The 23,999-nt window shown below is 41.2% G+C and overlaps 1 protein-coding gene across 1 annotated transcript in view; it reads left to right on the top strand.

Moving 5' to 3' along the window:
• Positions 1-23,999, top strand: part of LOC106607456 (corticotropin-releasing factor receptor 1) — a 181,032-nt gene that overhangs the window by 89,116 nt on the left and 67,917 nt on the right. Inside the window, exon 5 of the mRNA XM_014204418.2 lies at positions 20,329-20,411. Coding sequence (XP_014059893.1) covers positions 20,329-20,411 — 83 coding nt within the window. The remainder of the gene's footprint in view (positions 1-20,328; positions 20,412-23,999) is intronic.

The following is a 23,999-nucleotide window of genomic DNA, read 5'->3' as shown; positions in this document are numbered from 1 at the left end:
AACTCAGTTTTGTTGGCGCGTTTTGATCAGTAATCCACTGGCTCAAAGGCGGTCAAAACATGGTGACGAATACATCCTAATAGTAAAGTTCGTCAAAACATGTCAAATGATGTTTATAATTAATCCTCAGGTTGTCAATTGTCTAAATAATCGATAATATTTCAACCGGACAATAGCGTATTCAATAGAAAGGAAAAACAACGAAGGGTGCGCACTCGGTCACGGGCGCAAACCAGCACTGCATGATTCTACAGTCCACTGACAGAAAACAAGCCTGAAACAATGTCTAAAGACTGTTGACATCTAGTGGAAGCCATAGGAACTGCAATCTGGGTCCTAACCCATTAGAAACTCTCTAGGATTTCAATTGAAAACTACCCACATCAAAAAAATCCCACTTCCTGGATTTATTTTCCTCAGGTTTTCACCTGCCATATTAGTTCTGTTATACTCACAGACATTATTTTAACAGTTTGAAACTTTAGAGTGTTTTCTATCCAAATCTGCATATGCATATCCTAGCTTCTGGGCCTGAGTAACAGGCAATTTACTTTGGGCACGCTTCTCATCCAGACATCGAAATACTGCCCCCAAGCCATAAGAAGTTTGACAGGGAAATCATAATGAGTAATTGGACGCACCTGTCATTAATGTGTCTAGGACGGTCTCTGCCACCCTCTTGTGAAATGTGGAACCATGGCATTACCCCCCCTTCTAGGAGCGGCTCCAACCGCAGAGCCAGAGCGACCACCATGTAGTTAGTTGATGTCCTGAAAAGTCCCGGGTCCAGGATGTCCCAGGCAGGCACCCACGCCCACTCCTGGGGACCGTAGCCCTCACAGTCCACCAGGTACTGCAGGGTGCCTCGAACCAAAACTGACACTTGACAAGCCAGTGGATGTGTTCGGCAGTGTGTTAACCTGTTAGGGCTAGGGGGCAGTATTGACACGGCTGGATAAAAAACATACCCGATTTAATCTGGTTACCACTCCTACCCAGTAACTAGAATATGCATATACTTATTACATATGGATAGAAAACACCCTACATTTTCTAAAACTGTTTGAATGGTGTCTGTGAGTATAACAGAACTCAAATGGCAGGTCAAAACCTGAGAGATTCCTTTACAGGAAGTGGCCTGTCTGACCATTTCTTGAACTTGTTTTCCATCTCTATCATTTACTAAGGATCTCTGCTCTAACGTGACACTTCCCACGTCGTCCATAGGCGCTCAGAGCCCGGGAAAAAACAGAATGTCGTCATTCCAGCCCCAGGCTGAAACACATTATCGCCTTTCTCAAGTGGCCGATCAAGGGACACTGGCTTATGCGCGTGACCCCGACCGCCCCCGCCTTTGGGATTTTTTCCTCTGTTTGCCGAAAAGGAGATTCCCTGTCGGAATATTATCGCTTTTCTACGAGAAAAATGTCGTAAAAATTGATTTTAAACAGCGGTTGACATGCTTCGAAGTACGGTAATGGAATACTTAGAATTTTATTGTCACGAATTGCGCCATGCGCGCGACACTTCTTTACTATTTCGGATAGTGTCTGGAACGCATACGAACAAAACGCCGCTATTCGGATATAACGATGGATTATTTTGGACCAAACCAACATTTGTTATTGAAGTAGCAGTCCTGGGTGTGTATTCTGACGAAGACAACAAAAGGTAATCAAACTTTTATAATAGTAAATATGATTATGGTGAGTGCTAAACTTGCCGGGTGTCTAAATAAGCGAGCCCGTGATGCCTGGGCTATGTACTTAGAATATTGCAAAATGTGCTTTCACCAAAAAGCTATTTTAAAATCGGACATTTCGAGTGCATAGAGGAGGTCTGTATCTATAATTCTTAAAATAATTGTTATGCTTTTTGTGAACGTTTATCGTGAGTAATTTAGTAAAATGTTAGCGAATTCCCGGAAGTTTGCGGGGGTATGCTAGTTCTGAACGTCACATGCTAATGTAAAAAGCTGGTTTTTGATATAAATATGAACTTGATTGAACAAAACATGCATGTATTGTATAACATAATGTCCTAGGGTTGTCATCTGATGAAGATCATCAAAGGTGAGTGCTGCATTTAGCTGTCTTCTGGGTTTTGGTGACATTATATGCTGGCTTGAAAAATGGGTGTCTGATTATTTCTGGCTTGGTACTCTGCTGACATAATCTAATGTTTTGCTTTCGTTGTAAAGCCTTTTTGAAATCGGACAGTGTGGTTAGATTAATGAGAGTCTTGTCTTTAAATGGCTGTAAAATAGTCATATGTTTGAGAAATTGAAGTAATAGGATTTTTAAGGTTTTGAAAATCGCGCCACAGGATAGCAGTGGCTGTTACGTAGGTGGGACGAATTCGTCCCGCCTAGCCTAGAGAGGTTAATGAGCATATTCCACCCAGACGAGGAACTTGCTCCAGTTGCTGGCCTGAGTGGAGACGAAACAGCGGAGGAACTTATCCAGCTCTTGGTTAGCCCGCTGAGATTGCCCATTAGACTGTAGGTGGAACCCCAAGGAGAGATTCACTGACGTCCCCAACAGGGAGCAAAAGGCCTTCCAATAACGTGCGATGAACTGGGGCCCACGATCTGAGACAATGTCCTGGGGAAGTCCGTGTAGCGGAAAGACATGTGTAATCACGAGATCAGTGGTCTCCTTCGCTGAGGGAATCTTGGGTAAGGCGATGAAATGGGCTCCCTTTGAGAACCGATCAACGACCACCAGGATAGTGGTAAGCCCTTGGGATGGAGGTAACCCTGTGATAAAGTCTGTGAAAAGTCCCTTGAGCTCCTTGAATGCCCTGTCAGCCTCGGGAGTCCAGCAAAAACGGGTCTGGGACTTGTGGGTTAGGACGGTGAGAGGCGCTGCCACCGCACCAAAGTTGCGTATAAAACACCTCTAAATTGGCAAACCTGAGGAACCGCTGGACCTACTCGAGTGAGGTGGTACCGGCCAGTCGGCGACTGCCTCAACCTTTACGGGGTCCATTTGGATGCCTGCAGTAGAGATAATGTGACCCAGGAAGGAAACTTGGGATAGGAGGAACTCACACTTCTCTATCTTGACGTATAGTTGACTTGGAGGACGTGCAGTATGTGTTATGGAAGGGTTTTGGAGAAGATCAGGATGTCGTTGAGATAAACAAAGATGAACCGATTCAACATATCACAACGAGTGTCATTGACCAATGCTTGAAAGGCTGCCGGTGAGTTCGATAATCCGAAGGGCACGACTAAATACTCAGTGACCACTAGCGGTGTTAAAGGCCATTTTCCACTCATCTCCCTTCCTGATTCTGATCATAATCCGGTTCAGCCCTCTGTAATCCATGCAGGGCTGCAGGTCTCCATCCTTCTTACCCACGAAGAAGAAGCCTGCACCAACTGGGGATGTAGAGGGGCGAATTAAACCTGCTTCCAGCGACTCCCGGATGTAATTGTCCATGACTGCTGCCTCAGGGGTCGAGAGGGAGTACAGACGGCCCCGGGGAGGTGTGGAGCCGGTTAGAACTTCTATGGCACAGTCGTATGGACAATGGGGGGAAGGGTGCCTGCTTGCCTCTTGCTGAAGGCCTCTTGGAGGTCGAAGTATTTGGGAGGGAGAGCCGACAAGTCTTGGTCTTCAATGGATTCAGGAGGACACGGTGATGCTCTTGGTGGGGGTCTTAGACATTTAGTCTGGCAGTCCTTACCCCAGTCTAGTAGGTGTTCTATGGACCAGGAGAATAGTGAGTTATGTAGCGCTAGCCAGGGGTACCCTAGAATAAGGGGGTGAAGGCTAATATGGAACCGCAGGATGGTGGCTGCTGTTCCCACACCGCTGTTGCCCACGCCAGGGCCTTGTCCTAGAGTAGAGAGAGATGATGTCGGCGATCATGGCCCAATCAGAGTGGAATGGGGAGGACTGTAGCTTGAACACCAGAGAACACTGATTGAGGAACCCCTTCCGGGTGGCCGTCATACCGCTCGGGGGCTGGAATCTTGGGTTCCTGGTGCAGGTTCCCTGGAGGAACTACGGCGATGCCTGCAGCACTGGGCGATGAGACTTGGGCATTGGCTCCTCCTGGGTTGAGGTTGGACTGTGGTTGAAGGGATTCAGTAAGTGCCCAGAGGGTCTCTTATGTTTGGGAGAGTTGTTCTTACTGCCACCCCAGCAGTGTTCCTTGGTGTGTTACATCATTCTTGATCTGGGTGATCTCTGCTGGGTCCATGTTTGGGCAGAAGCTTGCTGTGACGTGTTGATGTTGGACCCAGGTGCAGAGAAGAGACCAGACGAGGAATCAGTGGTTAACCTCTATGGGCTAGGTGGGACGCTTGCGTCCCACCTACGTAACAGCCACTGCCAGCCTGTGGCGCGATTTTCAAAACCTTAAAAATCCTATTACTTCAATTTCTCAAACATATGACTATTTTACAGCCATTTAAAGACAAGACTCTCGTTAATCTAACCACACTGTCCGATTTCAAAAAGGCTTTACAACGAAAGCAAAACATTAGATTATGTCAGCAGAGTACCAAGCCAGAAATAATCAGACACCCATTTTTCAAGCCAGCATATAATGTCACCAAAACCCAGAAGACAGCTAAATGCAGCACTCACCTTTGATGATCTTCATCAGATGACAACCCTAGGACATTATGTTATACAATACATGCATGTTTTGTTCAATCAAGTTCATATTTATATCAAAAACCAGCTTTTTACATTAGCATGTGACGTTCAGAACTAGCATACCCCCCGCAAACTTCCGGGGAATTCGCTAACATTTTACTAAATTACTCACGATAAACGTTCACAAAAAGCATAACAATTATTTTAAGAATTATAGATACAGACCTCCTCTATGCACTCGAAATGTCCGATTTTAAAATAGCTTTTTGGTGAAAGCACATTTTGCAATATTCTAAGTACATAGCCCAGGCATCACGGGCTCGCTATTTTGACACCCGGCAAGTTTTGCACTCACCATAATCATATTTACTATTATAAAAGTTTGATTACCTTTTGTTGTCTTCGTCAGAATGCACACCCAGGACTGCTACTTCAATAACAAATGTTGGTTTGGTCCAAAATAATCCATCGTTATATCCGAATAGCGGCGTTTTGTTCGTGCGTTCCAGACACTATCCGAAATAGTAAAGAAGTGTCGCGCGCATGGCGCAATTCGTGACAATAAAATTCTAAATATTCCATTACCGTACTTCGAAGCATGTCAACCGCTGTTTAAAATCAATTTTTACGACACTTTTCTCGTAGAAAAGCGATAATATTCCGACAGGGAATCTCCTTTTCGGCAAACAGAGGAAAAAATCCCAAAGGCGGGGGCGGTCGGGGTCACGCGCATAAGCCAGTGTCCCTTGATCGGCCACTTGAGAAAGGCGATAATGTGTTTCAGCCTGGGGCTGGAATGACGACATTCTGTTTTTTCCCGGGCTCTGAGCGCCTATGGACGACGTGGGAAGTGTCACGTTAGAGCAGAGATCCTTAGTAAATGATAGAGATGGAAAAGAAGTTCAAGAAATGGTCAGACAGGCCACTTCCTGTAAAGGAATCTCTCAGGTTTTGACCTGCCATTTGAGTTCTGTTATACTCACAGACACCATTCAAACAGTTTTAGAAAATTTAGGGTGTTTTCTATCCATATGTAATAAGTATATGCATATTCTAGTTACTGGGTAGGAGTGGTAACCAGATTAAATCGGGTATGTTTTTTATCCAGCCGTGTCAATACTGCCCCCTAGCCCTAACAGGTTAAGGATAAACATAAAAAAAGCAGCCGCAGGATCACAGTACACTGGAAAAAGCAACAAACACTAAGTCTCAAAAACTCACTCAGGAAACAAATGCACACGGTAAACAATTCAAGCTTCTGCAAAGGAAACCAGAAAACACACCTCTTTTAATAACAGGGAAATCATAATGAGTAATAGGACACACCTGAGTGTCATTAATGTCTCTCTCGCCCTCTGGTGACAGTTGGAACCATGACATTCATGGACTGTCATTATGGACTGTCACTCTTTGCTTATTTGAGCTGTTCTTGCTATAATATGGACTTGGTATTTTATCAAATAGGGCTATCGTCTGTATACCACCCATATCTTGTCACAACAAAGGAAAGAAATTCCACAAATGTACTTTTAACAAGGCAAACCTGTTAATCGAAATGCATTCCAGGTGACTACCTCATGAATCTGGTTGAGAGAATGCCAAGAGTCTGCAAAGCTGTCATCAAGGCAAAGGGTGGCTACTTAGAAGAATCTCAAAGATAAAATATATTAGACTTTTTTGGTTACTACATGATTCCATATGTGTTATTTCATAGTTTTGATGTCTTCACTATTATTCTACAATGAAGAAAATAAATAGTAAAAATAAAGAAAAACCCTGGTATGTCCAAACTTTTGACTGGTACTGTAACTACATTTTAAGGGTTTATCTATTGTTTGTTAATTTATACAGGTCTTAACAAAATATAAAAACTGAAAATGTGTCAATGATTATTTGAATATGTTGTTAACCCGTGGTATAGAAGTGATAATGCCCTCTTAGTCGGTGCTTGGAGGATATATTGGCATGGTTTGCCGGCCCTCCACTTTGTCTCGGGCCTAACAACACCTGTGCCAATATATCCTCCAACATCGGCTTCGAAGGCATTATCACTTAATTGTTCAGGCCTGTCTTAAGACACATACAATACACAAACACACACACACGTATGCATGCAGATGCAAACATCATTGCCAAACGTGGGTCTGAGTAAATCATTGTACATCTGTGTGTATGAACGCTTGTGCATTTTAGAGATGAAAATAGAAGAAGAGAGTTAAACAGTCAGAGAGAGAGAGGCAAGGGAAAGAGAGCGAGAGCTTTGCTGTGGGAGAGCAAAAGTGAGTCGCTCCCCAGTGCCTTCCGTAATTATTGGGACAGTGAAGTGTTTTTTATTATTTTGGCTGTATACTCCACAGTTTGGATGTGAAATAAAACAATTACTTTGAGGTTAAAGTGCAGAGGGAATTTTTATCCATATCGGATGAACTGTTTAGAAATTACAGCACATTGTGTACCCCCCATTTTAGGGGAGAAAACGTATTGGGACAAATTTGCTTATACACTACATGACCAAAAGTATGTGGACACCTGCTCGTCAAACATCTAATTCCAAAATCATGGGCATTAATATGGAGTCGGTCCCCCATTTGCTACTATAACATCCTCCACTCTTCTGGAATGGCTTTTCACTAGATGTTGTAACATTGCTGTGGGGATATTCTTCCATTCAGCTCGCAGTCGGTTTTCCAATGCATCCCAAAGGTGTTCAATGTGGTTGAGGTCAGGGCTCTGTGCAGGCCAGTCAAGATCTTCCACACCAATCTCGACAAACCATTTCTATATGAATCTCACTTTGTACACGGGGGGCATTGTCATGCTGAAACAGGAAAGGGCCTTCCCCAAACTGTTGCTACAACGTTGGAAGCACAGAATCATCTGAAATGTCATTGTATGCTGTAGCGTTAAGATTTCTCTTCAATGGAACTAAGGGCCCTAGCCCGAACCATGAAAAACAGCCCTAGAACATTATTCCTCCTCTACCAAATTTTACAGTTGGCATTATGCACTGGGGCAGGTAGCATTCTCCTGGCATCTGCCAAACCCAGATTTGTCTGTTGGACTGCCAGATGGTGAATACTCCAGAGAGCACATTTCCACTGCTCCAGAGTCCAATGGCGGCAAGCTTTACATCACTGAAATCCACTAATTTGAAGGGCTGTCCATATACTAATGTATATATATAGTGTATGTGTATTAAAGTAGTAAAAAGTTAAGTATTTGTTCCCATATTCATAGCACACAATGACTACATCAAGCTAATTTTCTATTTGTTCAGATTGCATTTCAGTTGATTTTGTGCCCAATAGAAATTAATGCTAAATAATTAATTGTGTCATTTTGTAGTCACTTTTATTGTAAATAAGAATATAATATGTTTCTAAAGACTTCTACATGAATGTGGATGCTACCATGATTACGGATAATCCTGAATTAATCGTGAATAATGAAAGTTACAGATTCCCTGTTATTGTAATGGTGAGAGGTTAGAATCTCTTGGGGGTATGATAATTGGTTAACACTTTACTTGACACCCAGCGTCATAACACGTTATGACACAGTCATAGTCATGTCATAATATGTCATAACAGCTGACATAACTTGTCATAACCTGTTATGATATGGTAATAACACCGTCATGACACATATATTTAGACCTGTTGTGACATATATATATTTTATGGCTGGTTATGACACCTATATAATTTTTACTGAGCATAAAATTATCTGAAACCCAACCAAAACAAAAAGATAATGCATCCAACAAATGTGTAGAGTCACAAGCTTGATGTAGTCATTGCGTGCTAGGAATACTTTTTACTTTACACATATAAGTGAATTTGTCCCAATACTTTTGCTCCCTTAAAATTGGGGGACTATGTACAAAAAGTGCTGTAATCTCTAAACGGGTCACTCAATATAAATGAAGATACCCTCACATTAAAGCGGACATTCTGCACTTTAACCCCATAGATATTGTTTGATTTCAAATCATCCAAACCTTTGGAGTATAGAGCCATAATAATAATAATGACAGAGGGCACTGTGGTGTAGAATTCCTAATGGGTTGTCTGTCTATGGAGAGGGAGGTAGGTTTTGTAAATTAGGACACCAGTAATGCAAGGTGACACACTGCATATTCAAATCCTTGGTAATTCAGCCCATGGCTCTTTACAGCAGAGCAAGACGGACCCAAGGGCAGTGATTTGACTAGAATGTTGAATAATGCACAATGGTGCAGTGCCGTTGTATTTTATTTGTCCTTTTTTTGTATTTGTATTTTTTGTTTTGAATTCACCTGGAGGGAATTGGTAGTGTTTAAAAAAAATTGGAAACCAGTTAGTGATGTAGTCATGGACACGACAAACAGAAGGGGGTACATTATGTATGCCTATGCTCTACTTTTTAGCAAAATATATCAGCTCTGGTTGTTTTTCTTTCAGTAGGTAGGGGATAAGAGGAGGACTGACTGGAAAAAACAGAGAGAGAGTTCTGAATATCCTTTAGTCCTACTTTCAGGGCACACCCCAGATTGTTATCTGAATATTGTCAAGGCATCAAAGCGGTACAAAAACAAATGCAATAGAAAGATGAGCAATGAATATTAATGCATATATTCAATTTAATATGATTCGGGCTGTTGGTCATGGGATATTTCATGGCGGATCCTATAAAGGTTTGAGCTCTCATGTTCAATTGGTTACTAAAGCGGACTGTTTAACAATTTCCTCCGTCATTATCTGTTTTCAGAGAAACACACTTAAAAAGTAAACGGAAACTGCAGTAACAGATACCTGGTTCTCAGTATTTCTCTCTCAGTATCTCTCTCTCTCTCTCTCTCTCTCTCAGTATCTCTCTCTCTCTCTCTCTCTCTCTCTCTCTCTCTCTCTCTCAGTATCTCTCTCTCTCTGTATCTCTCTCTCTCTCTCTCTCTGTATCTCTCTCTCTCTCTCTCTGTATCTCTCTCTCTCTCTCTCTGTATCTCTCTCTCTCTCTCTCTCTCTGTATCTCTCTGTATCTCTCTCTCTCTCTCTCTCTCTCAGTATCTCTCAGTATCTGTATGTCTCTCTCTCTCTCTCTCTCTCTCTCTCTCTCTCTCTCAGTATCTGTATCTCTCTCTCTCTCTCTCAGTATCTGTATCTCTCTCTCTCTCAGTATCTCTCTCTCTCTCTCTCTGTATCTCTCTCTCTCTCTCTGTATCTCTCTCTCTCAGTATCTGTATCTCTCTCTCTCAGTATCTGTATCTCTCTCTCTCTCAGTATCTGTATCTCTCTCTCTCTCTCAGTATCTGTATCTCTCTCTCTCTCTCAGTATCTGTCTCTCTCTCTCTCAGTATCTCTCTCTCTCTCAGTATCTCTCTCTCTCTCTCAGTATCTGTATCTCTCTCTCTCTCTCAGTATCTGTATCTCTCTCTCTCTCTCAGTATCTGTATCTCTCTCTCTCTCTCAGTATCTGTATCTATATCTCTCTCTCAGTATCTGTATCTCTCTCTCTCTCAGTATCTGTATCTCTCTCTCTCTCTCTCTCAGTATCTCTCTCTCTCTCTCTCAGTATCTCTCTCAGTATCTCTCAGTATCTCTCTCTCTCTCTCAGTATCTCTCTCTGTATCTCTCTCTCTCTCTCTCTCAGTATCTGTATCTCTCTCTCTCTCTCTCAGTATCTGTATCTCTCTCTCTCTCAGTATCTGTATCTCTCTCTCTCTCAGTATCTGTATCTCTCTCTCTCTCTCTCAGTATCTGTATCTCTCTCTCTCTCTCTCAGTATCTGTCTCTCTCTCTCTCAGTATCTCTCTCTCTCTCTCTCTCTCTCTCTCAGTATCTCCCTCTCTCTCTGTATCTCTCTCTCTCTCTCTCAGTATCTGTATCTCTCTCTCTCTCTCTCTCTCTCTCTCTCTCTCTCTCTCTCTCTCTGTCTGTCTGTCTGTGTTTCAGTTTGATGGCATGTAAAAGATTCACCAAAATCTGTTTTATTCATTTACGAATTAAGATTTAGTAAACTCTTGAGACATCAATGTGGATAGTTTAATTAGCTGATGCTAGTTAAAGAGGACTCTCAATGATTTTGTTTTCATGTAGCTCCCATTCCAACAATAATCAACTATCAGAAACAAGCTTATCCTCCTTTTTTCATTGGGTCAATGTGTGCTTCTCTAGAAATGATCAGTAGAGTGAAATTAATACTAGTTTTGTGTGGATGCACCCATTAAATAAATGAAAGTCTTCTGATTCTGTAGATACAATTTTTTTGATGATTTTTTTAATTGCTGGAGTAAGTGCTTATGGATGTGTATGTGATATTCCCTCTAGCAATTAGTCACTAACAATTAAAGACGAGTGACGATAGCAAAGTGGAGGCCACACAAAACTACCCGCAGTACCACTATAGGACCAATTACTCTTGCTAAGTCCTCTTAGGACAAAGGACATTGACGAAAGGGCCATGTAAATTATATAATACACCACTCTAGAAGGCTACATTACAATATGAGAAACACACCACTCTAGAAGGTTACATAAAAATTTGAGAAACACACTCTAGAATGTTACATTAAAAGATGAGAAACACACCACTCTAGAAGGTTACATTAAAAGATGAGAAATACACCACTCTAGAAGGTTACATTACAATATGAGAAATACACCACTCAAGAAGGTTACATTACAGTATGAGAAACACACCACTCTAGAAGGTTACATTACAATATGAGAAACACACCACTCTAGAAGGTTACATTACAATATGAGAAACACACCACTCTAGAAGGTTACATTAAAAGATGAGAAATACACCACTCTAGAAGGTTACATTACAATATGAGAAATACACCACTCTAGAAGTTTACATTACAATATGAGAAACACACCACTCTAGAAGGTTACATTACAATATGAGAAACACACCACTCTAGAAGGTTACATTACAATATGAGAAATACACCACTCTAGAAGGTTACATTACAATATGAGAAACACACCACTCTAGAAGGTTACATTACAATATGAGAAATACACCACTCTAGAAGGTTACATTACAATATGAGAAACACACCACTCTAGAAGGTTACATTACAATATGTGAAACACACCACTCTAGAAGGTTACATTACATTTTAACATTTACATTTTAGTCATTTAGCAGACGCTCTTATCCAGAGCGACTTACAGTAGTGAATGCATACATTTCATGCACTTTATTTTTGTATTTTTTATGTTTTCTTTTTTTTGTACTGATTACAATATGAGAAACACACCACTCTAGAAGGTTACATTACAATATGAGAAACACACTCTAGAAGGTTGCATTACAATATGAGAAACACACTCTAGAAGGTTACATTACTATATGAGAAACAGCAAAGCGGTAATCCATCTGTCACAACCTGACCTAAAACATATGATCTATTGCATGATCTGAGGTATCCTATATATCCTATTCAGTGATTTCATTTCTCTAGTCCTTCACTTTCATTGTAGAAAAGATAACTCCCAAACACATTAATATTACATCTGCATGTTTATTGTGTGGACATTTAGGACATAGACCTTTTTCAAGAAGATAGTACTTCCTCTCCTCTGTCATCCCACACAAACCAAAGGGATATTCATTTATTAAGTAAATGTCAGTGTTTTCATAAAACAAACATAGACGTACTTGATGTTATAGACGGGCTGGCTGACACCATCACGAAAATGATGTGCGCACACCGATGGGGCTGAAGGACGTGTGATTCTGAAAGGTCAGATAGCTAGCAACAATGACATGAAGCTGCCATGTGGGGATCGTAGATGGCTGGCTTCCGATAGTTTTATCTTGTTCTTGATATCATGTCTTGTTTTGAGGTGTTTTGACTGATGTTACGTCGATGCTAATATGGCAAAAAAAATTGCTAGCTAGCTAGCCAACAACTGTAACAATGTATTTAAGAGACAATAAGTGCTCATCGTGCAAATGTATTTGTTTTCAATAAACATTTGGATACAAAATATAGTTCAGGCCTACATGTTGTTGTAAGGGAGTGCGTAACTGGCGGCAGGGAAGTCAGGCGCAGGAGAGCAAAACTGGGTAATCAACGGAGCAGTTTTAATCATAAAAACCACCGGTAACCAGAACAACAAACAAATGGTTACAAAACCCGTCGCGCACCAGAGACAACATGCACATGCACTTACAATAAACAATTCCGCACAAAGACATGGGGGGAACAGAGGGTTAAGTACACAACATGTAATGAGGGAAATTGAGACCAGGTGTGTGAGAAGACAAGACAAAACAAATGGAAAATGAAAAGTGGATCGATGATGGCTAGAAGACCGGCGACGCCGAGCGTCGCCCAAACAAGGAGAGGAACCGACTTTGGCGGAAGTCGTGACAGTTGTCAACAATCTCAGCCAACAACATCTGTTTTGCCCATAGTTGTGCAGCCGTCGGTTTTATTGCTAAACAACCAACCTGTCTATAGCACTGACATGGTTTTGCCTCTGAAGGTATTGGGAATTTTACATCAATTGAGCAGATAATTGTAATTGCTACAATATACTGAAGTTTATTTTATTGATGCTAAAGCCATATGATTCCTGGTTTTATTTGAAGCAACATTATCTTCATGTTATGTAGAAATTATTTATTTAAAAAAATATATATAATATCACATCCCTGTGTGTGTGTATATGTGTGTGTGTATATATATATATCTGTGTATATATGTGTGTATATATGTGTATATATATATATATATATATATATATATATATATATATATATATATATATATATATTAGTTGAAGTCGGAAGTTTACATACACCTTAGCCAAATACATTTAAACTCAGTTTTTCACAATTCCTGACATTTAATCCTGGTAAAAATTCCCTGTTTTAGGTCAGTTAGGATCACCACTTTATTTTAAGAATGTGAAATGTCAGAATAAAAGTAGAGAGAATAATTTATTTCAGCTTTTTCATCACATTCCCAGTGGGTCAGAGGTTTACATACACTCAATTAGTATTTGGTAGCATTGCCTTTCAATTGTTTAACTTGGGTCAAGTGTTTCGGGTAGCCTTCCACAAGCTTCCCACAATAGGTTGGGTGAATTTTGGCCCATTTCTCCTGACAGAGCTGGTGTAACTGAGTCAGGTTTGTAGGCCTCCTAGCTCGCCCACACTTTCTCAGTTCTGCCCACACATTTTCTATAGGATTAAGGTCAGGGCTTTGTGATGGCCACTCCAATACCTTGCCTTTGTTGTCCTTAAGCCATTTTGCCACAAATTTTGAAGTATGCTTGGGGTCATTGTCCTTTTGGAAGACCCATTTCCTACCAAGCTTTAACTTCCTCACTGATGTCCTGAGATGTTGCTTCAATATATCCACATAGTTTTCCTCCTTCATGATGCCATATATTTTGTGAAGTGCACCAGTCCCTCCTGCAGCAAAGCACCCCCACAACATGATGCTGCCACCCCAGTGCTTCACGGTTGGGATGGTTCCCTTCGGCTTGCAAGTCTCCTCCTTTTTCCTCCAAACATAATCATGGTCATTATGGCCAAACAGTTCTATTTTTGTTTCATCAGACCAGAGGACATTTCTCCAAAAAGTATGATCTTTGTCACCATGTGCAGTTGTAAACCGTAGTCTCGCTTTTTTATGGCAGTTTTGGAGCAGTGGCTTCTTCCTTGCTGTGCAGCCTTTCAGGTTATGTTGATATAGGACTCGTTTTACTGTGGATATAGATACTTTTGTACCTGTTTCTTCCAGCATCTCCACAAGGTCCTTTGCTGTTGTTCTGGGATTGATTTGCACTTTTCGCACCAAAGTACGTTCATCTCTAGGAGACAGAACGCGTCTTCTTCCTGAGCGGTATGACGGCTTTGTGGACCCATGGTGTTTATACTTGCTTACTATTGTTTGTACAGATGAACGTGGTACCTTCAGGTGTTTGGAAATTGATCCCAAGGATGACCCAGACTTGTGGAGGTCTACAAATTTTTCACCAAACGATTTGTGATATAATTTTCCAGTGCATGATCAGAACGATGAACTATCTCCCGAGGGAATCAAAGTTGGTCTGAAGCCAGCGCAAACACCATCGAGCTCATCCAGCGGTATGGTCAGATGATCAGAGCAGAATTGATTACAATTGATTTGAAGGAAAGGACTTTGAACTCTAAAAATGGAGCAATTATCTCAGTCTGTTCCTCATCCAGAAATTCTCTGTGAAAAGGGCTTCCCCCCTGACACAGATTTGAATTTATGAAATATCCTGACAAGAATAGAACGATGATGAACTGCTGGGAGCTGCTTCTCTGTTATTTTAAATGGTCCCAATCCACACTTTAGCTGATATATTAGATTAGCAAAGGTAGATATATGGACACATGCAATGGTCTGGTCCTGTTTTGTAATATCATCTACACATTGTCAAACATCTGTTAAAGGGACATTTCACCCCAAAATCAGAGTTAGTCAGAGCTCAAAAGTGGACTAATTGTCCCAGGATATTTTGTAGCTAAAAAGTTGATAATTGAGTGTGCGATTAAAAAGGCTTAATAGTGGTTTATCTTTAAATGAGCCATGGCAATTCTGGAAGCACACCAGTAATCTCAATCTTTGTTGCAGAAATGTAATAAGATCAACCGCCAGTTCCACAAAAATGTAATCACACACTCAATATTTATTGATGCTCATCAATGCTCATTAACACTGTAATTACAAGTTGATAAATACCTTGTTTACCCATCAGTGTCATCATAATCAAATTACTTAAGCTAAATGATGATTCATGTTAAGTTACTTAGAATCATTCTCCTGACAATTTACATCATAATATTCTATTAACTAATCGATCCATGGTTCAGCCTTCCGCCCAGCACTTTGTCAGGTGTGTGTTCTTGTGCGTGTGTTCTTGTGCGTGTGTGTGTGTGTGTGAGTGCGTGTGAATATGCGTGTGTGTGATCACAGAGCTCTTTCATGGTTTGACAGGACCAATTAAGGAAGCCCTTGGCTTTTATATGTCTAATCAATACAACCACCAATTATAGGTAGCATTAGAGGCAGAAAAGAGTGGAAAGAGAGAGAGAAAATGGAAATGAGGGGAAATGGTGACAGGAACGATTACAACAGGCATTGAGTTGTGTATGTGTGATCTATATCACCTCAACCTCCAAGCAGGGAGGACTAGGATTAGGAGGAAAAGGACAGTTAGTCCAGAAAGGATTCAAGTCAAGACTTCAGTAGAGTGATGGATATAAATTGGAAAGAAAGAGGTGGTGTTACGTTTGTGTGGAGAGACAGACCAAGGTGCAGCGTGCTCTGAGTTCCACATCTTTTATTTAATGAAACTCACAAAACAAAAAGGAAACAAACAACTAACCGTAACGAAAGAGGTGCAGCATGCACTAACTCAAAATAAGATCCCACAAAACACAGTAGGGAAATGGCTGCCTAAATATGATCACCAATCAGAGACAACGATAAACAGCTGCCTCTGATTGGGAACCATACCAGGCCAACATAGAAAAAACAACCTAGATAACCCACCCTAGTCACACCCTGACCTAACCAACATAGAGAATAAAAGGCTCTCTATGGTCAGGGTGTGACAGGTGGAAAGATGTAATCTCCTGGACTCTCTCTCTTCCCCCCAGCCTCACAGGTCTCTTCTATAACATGTCCATCAGCACATGTCCATTTGGCCTACAGCGATGCCTATAGTCAGTCAGTCAGTCAGTCAGTCAGTCAGCGTCTCTCTCCTCTCTCACACACACTCCATCTGGCCCCCTCTCTCTCTGTATTTCCCCCTTGTTATATCGACACAGTCAGTAGAGTCAGTTCTCCAGCCTTGTACACCACCACCACCACCCCTCAAGAACTCAGCCCAACTCTGCTCTCAGTCACTGCTCTGTTGCATTCCACCTCTACATCCTGTCTAGAAACACTGTCTGCCCCCAATCTGCTCAGGCTTTACAGAAGATGTTTTGACCCTTCCTTAGTCCCTCTGGTCCAAGCTAGAGTGATCGACTAGCACAGTACTAGTTACATTACCGTCTGTGTCCAATGGAGCTTACACCTGCTAGGAGACAAACAGTTGGAGGGAAGAGCTGAGACAACTGATGGCCAAAGTCCTTGACTACCTTCCAATTGCTTCTCACTTGGCTCAGTGTACTCGTCATTATGGATAACCCAAGCGTGGATGATGGAAGGGTACAGGCCAGCCTGAAGCTGAAGAACTTTGGCAGAAAGTTTGGCAGAACGTTTTGCTGAAAGTTTCCTATCTGTGGTTGTCTTCACAGATAGGTTACATTGGTATTATCATTTCACACAGATGTTTCATCCCTGATATTAGTGTTTCACACCCCTAGATCTAGTCTGGAATTAAACCGTTCAATTGGGTCCCCACTCCTGATCCTTCTTCACATGTATCTCCTTTGTAGCTGGGTTTACTGATTGTAGGTGTTCAGATACCTTTTTAACTGGGCTTCCCACTTTCTTCTTAGAGTTCCTAGAGCTCTTCAGACAGTGAAGATTGAGCCCCATTCGTATTCATCGGATATATTCTCCCCTGTACAAAGATTGTTCCTCAAAGAATGGTAAACAGTATTCTCTATTCTGCGTTGCCATGCTTACTACATAGCCAGGCAGCTCGTCGATTAAGCCCACTTAAGACGTGCTGGAACACAGCATAGCCATCCCGTTTGAGGGGGCGAGAGAGAACGATAAGCTTCTGGCGGGGGCTTTACATGGGATTCAGCTAGATTTCGATTAATTATAGCTTAGAAGGCCGGCTGCATTAATAGAGTGAGTCATCCAATACCAATGGGGAATGCCGTGGCGGTCGGGAGGGTCGGAAAGAGAGAAAGTGAGAATGAGATCACACTGAATAAGAATGAGACTGTAGCAAAGCACAGGGACTCCGAAGTCCTTAAATGGCAATATGTCTGCTGTAGGTGTTGATAATTGGAGTTTAAGCATGATTGATCTTTGGAATTACTGTGTATTGAAAATTAGTGTCGGTCCATCTCAAGGTGGTTTCCTTGGCATGAGTTCAAGTTTGGATTTTGCGCTGGCCTTTACACTGTTTAAATTATAGTCAGGAGGGAGTACATGGGAGCCTCTTCTTCAGGATTGATATTGACTCTGTCGGAAAATGCAGAATGCAGATGCAGACTTTAAATCCTTCCCTCTCTTCCTTTCCAATTTAAGTCTAGCTCTCAGCTGGAGTTCTACTTTAACTAATGGAATTCCATTCTCCTTTTTTATATTTGTTATATGTTTATATTTATTCAGACGGTTGGAAGGAGAGGTGGAGACAGATGAGGGAGGATGTGAAGTGTAGAAATTCCAGACCTGGAATTTACTGACCCTTCTAGACTCTATCGTGAGGAAGGAAGTTCCGGACCTGGAATCCCTGTCTCTGGAGAAAACGTCTACTACTGAAATTGGAGTGTTACCACTCCACCAAAACCCAGCATTCTATTGGGAGTTTTATTTATGATATTAGTGGATTATGATCGATACAGGGACTGATGGGTGTAAATTATTAGCCGCAGGAACGTTGCTGTGAGTGAGTTAGCCTGAGTTCCTTGTCACATTGGCGTGATACTGGACATCATAGCGACCTCATTTTCAAACAAAGCTAAAAGAAAGAGAAACTATTCAGAAGGGTGGCTTGGAAAAAGGTCACCATGATTGATTTTCAAAGTCAAAAAGATGAAAACAGTATCGTTTTTGTGGATCTTTTCATCCATGACAAAATGTAGTCTTCTCCTCTCAGTTCAACGCTCTTTCCTCAATCTTTCCAATAAAGCTTATTTCCAGGAACAGCAGTATGGCATTCTTACACCTTCAGAGAAAGTGTACTATAGCTCAAAGGGCCAGCTACTCTCAGCTGCAGTGGGAATGATTGAATCCCACTGATTATACCTACTCAGCCTTAAAGATATTGACTTGAAGCCTTCCCCAATTCCCCCTACAGCAGAACCCCACAATATGGGCGATTCAGGTGGGAGAGTGATATCATTCACATGAAGGTCCAGAGCAGTTGAGCAGAAATGTATTGTCAGCGGTTTGTTTCAGAAGACAATCCATCCTTTGCTTTCTGCAGTGTATGTGTACTGTCTCATTCTCTTTCATGTATGTACTGTATGTCATATCCATAGCATGCCATATGTTCAGTACTACCCAACCTCCAACCCAGTTCAAAGATCGAACCGTGTATATGCTTAATTACATCATGTATACTGTCAACCATCTATCGTGGTGCTCTTGGCAGACAGTCATGGTGTAATGCTAGCCACAAAGAATTAATCTGTAGGACCGATGCATAGGTTAGTCCGACGGGTATTAGTGTTCAGTGATACAGACTATGAAAGTTAAAATGTTGATGTCAATGATCAATAAATGCGTGAGAGTGTGTTAATTAGTGTCTGTATTACCCCCCCAACTCCCACTGATCAAGAACAGTTCGGTCAATGTAGCCTACATAATGATCGATCAATCAATCAATCAACCAACTATAACGCAAAGTAGAGACCATGATATGAGTGGAATGTCAATGACTTACCAACAATGTCTTTTAACTGCAAACATTGATCTCGAACAGTATACTGTACATCTGTACATGTAGACAAACAAGGTTGTAAATAACTACTGTAATACAGAACCCTTGCAACCAAAAAAAATTGTGACTTTTGAAAAATTCTGATAATGTCAAATATTTCTTATTTTGGGGCGGGGGGGATGTGTATATCACATCAAGAGTGTTATTGTTGAGATATCATGGCATCACACTTCTCTCGTTCAATTATAGTTTTTGATTTCATACCTTTTCCGTACTTTTTATAATGATTCACTAAGTCTATCCCCACATTTTTTTTATCCCATTACTTCGCATTTGTACAGATCCTCATCTTGAGAGCATAGCAGGAAGTATGCAAAATTGTATGGCCTTAGGTCGTGCTTATGTTCGATATGTTTTGTATTTTGTCTGTAGGATTCATATGATGTAACATAATGTGACATATTGAGAGCATGGCATGCCACCTACTCTATGTCAATCAATTTAAGAACAACCAATTAGACCTGTCATAAGGTAACAACATGATGCTTCATTTCTTGCACTTTGTCAGGTAATATTATGATGGTTCATTAGGTGTTAGTAGAGCATAGCTGACAGTCTTTATTTTAGGTTAGCTTAAGATCTGACTGCTTTTTATGTGTTTTCTGCTGTCTCCAACACTCTGTCGCTTACTCTGTCGCAACCTTGTGAACACAGCAGAGTCTTTTAGAAGTCTGTGGCTTTGCATCTCTGTTTGTCTCTTGCTTACTTCTTGAGTCACATTACCTCCACTGTGTGCATGTAGCATGTACACCTGACATCAAATAAAGACACCTCTCAGCCGTGGGTGTTTTTTTTGTTGCTTTACTTTATTCCTGGAGACCTTGTTGCATTTTTTATTATTTAGAGAATAAAAAAGCAGCAGCACTGTCAAGAGTTCAAATACTTATATGGAAATGGGTTTGGCATGCAATATTGTCAAGATTGGATTGTGTGTCCTCTATCTGGGTCTATCAGCACTCTAAGCTGCATAAATTATAGCCGCCCTGTGCGGTTTTTGCAGAATCTGAGTTTTCAAGGTTTAGGTTTACTTAGTCGCTTGTATGAAAGGAGAAATGGTGCATGTTTGCTTACTTTATAACATGGTTTTCAATCCTTTATTTCCACAGACAATGTGTATAGAGAATGCCTTTCCAACGGGTCTTGGGCCGTGAAAGGCAACTACACCCAGTGTCAAGAGATTCTCAATGAGGTATGTACTGTATGCAGAATGGTTACTGGTGTATGGGAACTGTTTAACTCTGAGAATACTGAGAATTTCTCTGCAATGGATAGTAAAGATATATTCTTCCATTCTTCTTCTAAGGATACAAGCACTGCTGAAAATATATTTACTTTCTGTTTGCAGAGAAATTCTCAGTATCCCTCAAACCGAAACACGCACATGATGGGCTGGATAGGGTCAGACACAGAGCACCACCCCTAAAGCATTGTGGGAGTTATTTTTTAACTAAGTTTTCATTTTTACAACCAGATCTCAATTTCTTATGTAAATGGCATGTTATAGAAAGGTCCAGACACCTTTTCTGTAATTTCACTTGTTTTTGAGAAACTTACCTCAAACAGCAAATCACTTCCTCACCCTCGTTGTGTAGTATGGCGTACCTGAAAATACATGAACAAAGGCTCCAAAAACAGCTCTCAATATTGTGATGCAGGTCATTAGATGTTGGACACATGAAATTGTTTAATTCCGAACTTTATTGACAATGTTATATTCCCTTTTACAGCAACTCAAGCTATTCCTCTCCATCCATTCTACAAGTAACAGCCAAAATAAAGGAAACACTTGAGTAAATGAGGGGTACAAAGTATATTGAAAGCAGGTGCTACAATACAGGAAGTTCCAGACTCTTGTGGAATCTATGCCAAGGTGCATTGAAGCTGTTCTGGCAGCTCTTGGTGGCCTAATGCCCTATTAAGACACTTTATGTTTATTTTATTATAATGCCAATTACGTGTAGTAGCAAGCTACACAAATAATGGAACAGCTGGATAAGTTAAACAGCTCGAGTCGCACAAAAGGGAATATAACGCTGCGGTAAAGTTCAGAATGACAGAATTTCATGTGTACAACATCTAAACATGTGCATCACTATACTGAGAGATTTTATTTTTCTAAAAGGATGTATTTGGGTTGTTTTGGGAGAGTTTGTTCATGTTTTTCAGGGGCCCCATACTACACAACGAGGATAAGGAATGTATTTGTTTTTTGGGGTAAGTTTCTCATAAACAAATGAAATCACAAAAAAAGGTGTCTGGACCCCTTCTATAACATGTAATTTACATTAAAAAAAATATAGATTTGATTGAAAAAATAAAGCTTCTCCTGTAAGTACCTTGCTCAAGGACACAACTGCAGTAGCACCTGCGATACTGACTCAAGCAACTCTCCGGTACCAGCTCACATCACACCAGATTTTTTTCCGTCGGCCCTGGTATTCGAAGCGAGTGGCTACCCTCAGGTTACTGGCCCTCTTCTCTAATTTTGAGGCTACAGCTGCCAATAGAAACATTCTGTGGTACAACAGAAATCACACCAGCAACACCATCTGCTCTTCCAGCATGCATTCTCTTTAAAGTTTCAGGACTGATGTGTGTTATAGAGTGGGTGTTCCAAGCTTCATCTCTCCAATTTTCTTTTCGTTGTCAATGAGCATCCTGTTGATGCTGGATGACTAAGCCGTCACAAGTGAATCCCTACTGAGGCAACTGTACTCCAATTTAAATCTTTCGGAGAGGGCCCAGCTCAGCTTAGTCATTCACAGCAGAAGCTACCAGTCATACAGAGTCATACCTTTATATCTCAGTCCTCAAGGCAACAGGGCTTTTACCTAAACACTTTTCTTCTGTCTTTGGGAGGAGAAGAGAGTGGAAGGGAGCTTGAGCTTAATGTATAGGCTTATTTGTAGCTTGTATTTAACAAGGCATAAGTGGTTGTTTACATCGACCAGATCATTATGGAGCGTAATGGAGGTGATCTGGTTGGAGGGAAGGAAAGGTAGCGTGCATGGTCTCCCAAATATATACTGTACAGTAGCTCCAATCACTTGTTACACATACTGTACTGTGAATTTTCTAACATCAAGCTATTCCAATGCCAATACCATTGATTGTAAACAGGTCAATAACTCTTGCTGTACATTGTAATTTTTCTCTGAAATACTTTTTAACCCCAAATTTGACCAGTGAACTTTTTGCCCTCCTTTCCGTTCCCTGAAAAAACATCAACCTTAATTTGAATGAGTCTGAAAGCTGCAGTACATGAATCACTTACAGGACTATGAATCATGTAATAAACAAATTAGTTCCCTTCCCAAAACCAATGACACAGATTGATTGTGATGGCCATTGGCAAGCAGGCAGCTGATAGCTAGCAGCATTGTGATCGGGCGAACACGTGAGTCCTCTAAAGCTGTTGAGGACCCCCTTGCTACTGGGCAGACGGCTGCACACTGCCTGCTCTCCTCTCCCCACCATCTGTTTCCTGAGGGACATACACATGCAAATGAATAAGTCCACTCACACAGGGGAGCACGCTGTCGCCTCGGATGCCCACTGCTTTGTCGTTTGGCTCATCCAGATCCAAGCATCGGAAGGTTGGTGCTGCGTGTTTACAAAATCAAACCTTGTGGTAAACGGACAATTAAAAACAGTATGGGACTCAATGGCATGGTTATTCAAAGACTGAGGATGGTGGCAAAGCAGTGCTATTTAAACAGTGTCACCTTGCAGACACAAAGGTCCAATGTACTTAATTAAAAGTAGTTCCAGTGACCTTTACTGATATTCAGAAAGTGTGCAATCCTTTAGGGCATAGCTTTTGCTTACAAATCTTTTTAACATCAAGTAGGGAAAGGGTTAGCTATATTACTCTTTCTTGGCATTCACTATATCTGACTACAGTGGTTCTTTTGTTGGAGCTGTTTATGCCAGCAATTCACAATTTTTTTGAGGTATGCAGTAACTGTTTAATCTGAACACTTTTAAGTCTTGGGTTTTAACACCGGTTGCATAAATAGTTGTAGACCAAACTTATATTACTAGGTTTTGTTGAGAAGGAATAAAAGCCATCTGCTGCCAGTGTTGCTAGCATCAGCACTGAATAGCATCTTTGGGGAAAGACAGAATGCAGAGGAGCAAAGAAAAATCTAGCCTCATTTTAAGAGCAAGAGAGTACAAAAGCAAGTGAATTTTTTTACCAGGAAGGTCTTTGACAATGTATTGAGCTGGGTCGTGTTGTAAATTATCCTTTGCCATTTCCACCTGTAGAACATTTTAATCCTCTTACAGCATAGTGGGCTACTGACAAGATGAGTCAACCACTTCAGTGTGGTTACAAAACGTTCAATTTGATCTCACCATTTGTTCCGTATACCAGCACAGCAGGAGGGGGCTGAGTAACTGCTAAACTAATCTTCTCATTCCAATCACAAAGCTGCATTCCTTGAAATCCCAGCAACCCTAGAGTTTATTTTGGGTTTGCTCAGTTGATAATGGTTGTTTAAGGAGGAATTGCTGTTGTCTCTAGAGTGCTTATTTCATTAAAATCATGTCCAGCTGTTGGTTTATGTTCTCAGTTTCTCTGTGGTAAGTCTCCTCCTGCCCAGGCTGGATGTTTTGGGGTTATTTCCTCTTTAGTAGGCAGCCGAGTGAATGCTCCGCTCCTATGACTTTGCAGACTAAATCAGTGAGGAACAGATATGAGCTTTGACCCTGGAATACGTAGCTAGTTCACCCCTTTTAAGTTTCCTTTCCCCGGGCTAGGCTCCCTCTAGAA

This window comes from Salmo salar, chromosome ssa06 (genome assembly GCF_905237065.1).
Source record: "Salmo salar chromosome ssa06, Ssal_v3.1, whole genome shotgun sequence".
NCBI classification, from domain to species: Eukaryota; Metazoa; Chordata; class Actinopteri; order Salmoniformes; family Salmonidae; genus Salmo; species Salmo salar.
This window is presented reverse-complemented; position numbering and strand designations above follow the sequence as displayed.